The sequence below is a fragment of the Chiloscyllium plagiosum genome, chromosome 34, assembly GCF_004010195.1.
Source record: "Chiloscyllium plagiosum isolate BGI_BamShark_2017 chromosome 34, ASM401019v2, whole genome shotgun sequence".
NCBI classification, from domain to species: domain Eukaryota; kingdom Metazoa; phylum Chordata; class Chondrichthyes; order Orectolobiformes; family Hemiscylliidae; genus Chiloscyllium; species Chiloscyllium plagiosum.
Genome location: NC_057743.1, coordinates 515,686 through 519,421, shown reverse-complemented (window position 1 = coordinate 519,421; position 3,736 = coordinate 515,686). Strand labels below are relative to the sequence as shown.

The window sequence follows — 3,736 nt, the reverse complement described above, 5'->3', positions numbered from 1 at the left end:
GTCAGTGTGTGTGAGGACAGGCGGGAGTCAGTGTGTGTGCGAGGACAGGCGGGAGTCAGTGTGTGTGCGAGGACAGGTGGGAGTCAGTGTGTGTGCGAGGACAGGTGGGAGTCAGTGTGTGCAGAGGACAGGCAGGAGTCAGTGTGTGTGTGAGGACAGGCAGGAGTCAGTGTGTGTATGAGGACAGATGGGAGTCAGTGTGTGCAGAGGACAGACGAGAAGCTTTTTTGTCTTTCCCAAATGTTGTCCTAGCCCTCACACCCTAACGTGATACAATTACAAGCAGCCATGTCCTAAGAGTAGGCATTGTTTGTAGTGTTCATGATTGCTCTTTCTTGACAGCTGGAGAACATTGGGAACTTTATCAAAGCAATTACAAAATATGGGGTGAAACGTCATGACAGCTTTGAAGCCAACGATTTATATGAGGGTTGTAACTTAACCCAAGTTCAGACAACACTTATGGCCCTGGCTAGCATGGTGAGTGCTTCCACTGTGACTATTTTAATCTCAACCCAAGCTACTTGGTTGATTGTCTCTTGTGTTAAGCGAGTCAGACAAAGTTAAACTTTTATTCTCCACAGGCAAAAACAAAAGGCTATCATACAAGATCGGATATTGGTGTGAGATATGCAGAAAAGCAGCAACGTGCTTTTGATAACGAGACACTGAAAGCAGGACAGAATATCATTGGACTGCAGGTACAAACAGGCACAACCATGGGAAGGGGCTACTGGTTGGGAAACTGCAGGGATGCTGCGTTCACACTGCAAATACTGGAAGAGGGGAAACTAAACTGTTCATGCACGAGAAACACTGCACATTGGAGAGAGTGATCACAGCATTGCACATCAAAGTTAATTTTATGGATTGGTTTAAGGATAAGAATGCTGCAAACCTAAGAAGAAAGAGCATTATAAACTGAGGCAGAAGTCAAAATTGCCAAAGATGATCAGTCAACTGGTGTAGATGCCAAGAGAGAACAGGAGTCAAGATATCACATTGAATAACTTATCATAATTCTGGAGTGGACAGGAGGGAGGTGAGAGGGCTGGAACAAGATGAACTTCTCAAAGGGATGTGCCAAAAGTGCAGACAGATTAAAATTGTGATAAGACTGTAACAGATGTCCAAAACTGAAAGGGTTGTTATCCCAAAACGTAGGAGCAGAATTAGGCCATTCAGCCCATTGACTCTTCTCTACCATTCAAGGACACAATGGCTGATCTGATAATCCTCAACTCCACTTTCTTTCCTTTTCTCCATTACCTTGATTCTCTTGATGATTAAAAATCTCCCTACTTCAGTCTTGAATATACTTAAATATCCAGCCTCAACAGCTCTCTGTGAGAAGAAATTCCTCATTTCTGCTTTAACTGTGTGGCCCCTTACTCAGATTATACCCTTTGGTCCTAAACTTCTCCCAAAAGGATAAATAGCTTCTCTGCATCCACCTGGTCAAATCCTCTAAGAATCCTAGATGTTTCAATGAATTTGCCTTTCATTCTTCTAAATTCCAATGAGTACAGGCTCAATCTACTCATCCACTCCTCATAACAAAATCCTTCCATACCCAGGATCAACTGAATGAACCTTCTTTGAACTGCCTCCAATCCCAGTACATATTTCTTTAGACAATAGGCCCAGATCTGTTCATGGTAGTCTGGCTCAGTTTTAGCAAAACTTCCCTATTTTTATATTGCATTCCCTTTAGAATAAGGGCCAGCATTCCATTTGCCTCCCTATTACCTGCTGAACTTGGACACTAGCTTTTTGTGATTCGTGCATAGTGACTCCCAAATCACTCTGTGCTGCAACTTTCTGCAGTCTTTCACCATTTAAGTATTATTCAGCTTTTATTTTCTTCCTGTGAAGAGCATGACCTCAAATTTTACCACATTATATTCTATCTGCCAAGTTTTTGCCCACTCACTTAGCCAGTCTACATCCCTCTGTAGACTCTGTGTCATCCTCACCACTTGCCTTCCCACCTTGTGTTAGCTGCAAACTTGGCAACAGTACATTCACTGCCATCATCCAAATTATTAATATATTAATAATTGTGGACCCAGCACTGATCCCTGTGGGCTTCACTAGTTCTAGGTTGCTATCCTGAAAATTTCCCCTTTATCCCAACTTTCTGCCTACTATTACTTAGGCAATCTTCTATCCGTGCTGATATACTACCTCCAGTGGCACTGGTTCTTATCTTATCAAGTAGCTTTAGATGCAGTACCTTATCAAACACCTTTTGGAAAATTCTCCTTTACCTATCCTGCTTGTTACTGTTGTGTCTCTCCAAATGGCACTCACTCACGCAGACTGATAAAAGGCTGAAGTTAAAGTTTGTTCAATCAAAGGAATATCACATGCACTTACAACGTGTACAGAATACTAAATAAAAGGACAACACATGTTGTAAATCAGAAACAAAAACAGAAATTGCTAAGGAAGCGTCCTGAGAAAGGGTCTGGGTCCGAAACATTAACTCCTAATTTCTCTCCACAGTTGATGCCAGACCTGCCAAGCTTTTTCAGCAATTTCTGTTTCTGTACAGAATACTACCTAGTAAGGCACAATGTGATTAGTCTTGGCTTCAGAATTCCTGGTCCAGTGGCTGGGTCCCTGACCCAGGGCTGCTTCCATGAATGCTGGTCTTAGTTCATAGAATCCCCTTAATTTGGAAACAGGCTCGGGCCCATCTAATCCACACCAACACTTCAAATCGCACCCTGCCCCCTTCCCTATAACCCTACATTTGCCATGGCTACCCCACTTAGCCTGCACATTCCTGGACACTATGGGGCAATGTAGCATGGCCAATCCACCCTAACCTTCACATTTTTGGACTGTGGGATGAAACTGGAGCACTAAGAGGAAACCTACACAGATGCGGGGAGAATGTACAAACTCCACACAGACACTCACCCAAGGCTGGAATCGAATCTGGGACCCTGGACTATGAGGGAGCAGTGCTAACCACTGAGCCATGTGCTGCCCCCAAGAATGATTTGCACTACTGTTTGATGTTTTGGCTGAAGTTAAATCATGTATCCAAGATCTACATCCAACGCTCACTCATCTTTAGCTGACCTGTTTTGACGTATTTCTGTTGCCACCACCTCCAGATGTTTCCAAGTTCAGTTCCTGTTTCCATTATTCTGCGATTGCCTCATGCTGTAGTTTCTGCAGTTTCAGTCCATTCCATTCTTCAAGCTTAGTTGCTGTTTCTTGCAGGCTCAGCACAATTCATATGGGTTCACCATTTCATCCATAGTTCTTGTATTTGATGAAGTTATTCAAGTCCATTAGTCCATATAACCTTCTCAAAGAAGTCTAATATATTTGTAAGAAATGATTTCTCCTTCATGAAGCCATGCTCTCTCTGTGTTTTTTATATTTCGAAATGCTTTACCAAATTCTAATTTTTCCCATTGATGGACACTAAAATAACATGGTAAAAACAATGACTGCAGATGCTGGAAACCAGATTCTGGATTAGTGGTGCTGGAAGAGCACAGCAGTTCAGGCAGCATCCGAGGAGCAGTAAAATCGATGTTTCGGGCAAAAGCCCTTCAGGAATACAAGCAGAGAGCCTGAAGGGTGGAGGGATAAGTGAGAGGAGTGTGGGGGTGGGGAGAAAGTAGCATAGAGTGCAATAGGTGAGAGGATGAAGGTGATGGGTCGGGGGGGGAGGAGGGAGTGGATAGTGGAAAAGAAAGATAGGCAGGTAGGA

The 3,736-nt window shown here is 43.3% G+C and overlaps 1 protein-coding gene across 1 annotated transcript in view; it reads left to right on the top strand.

The window, feature by feature from the left end:
- The window catches only part of cnn1b (calponin 1, basic, smooth muscle, b), a 25,858-nt gene that overhangs the window by 9,285 nt on the left and 12,837 nt on the right, over nucleotides 1–3,736 (top strand). The window contains exons 4-5 of the mRNA XM_043675500.1: nucleotides 343–480; nucleotides 585–701. Coding sequence (XP_043531435.1) covers nucleotides 343–480; nucleotides 585–701 — 255 coding nt within the window. The remainder of the gene's footprint in view (nucleotides 1–342; nucleotides 481–584; nucleotides 702–3,736) is intronic.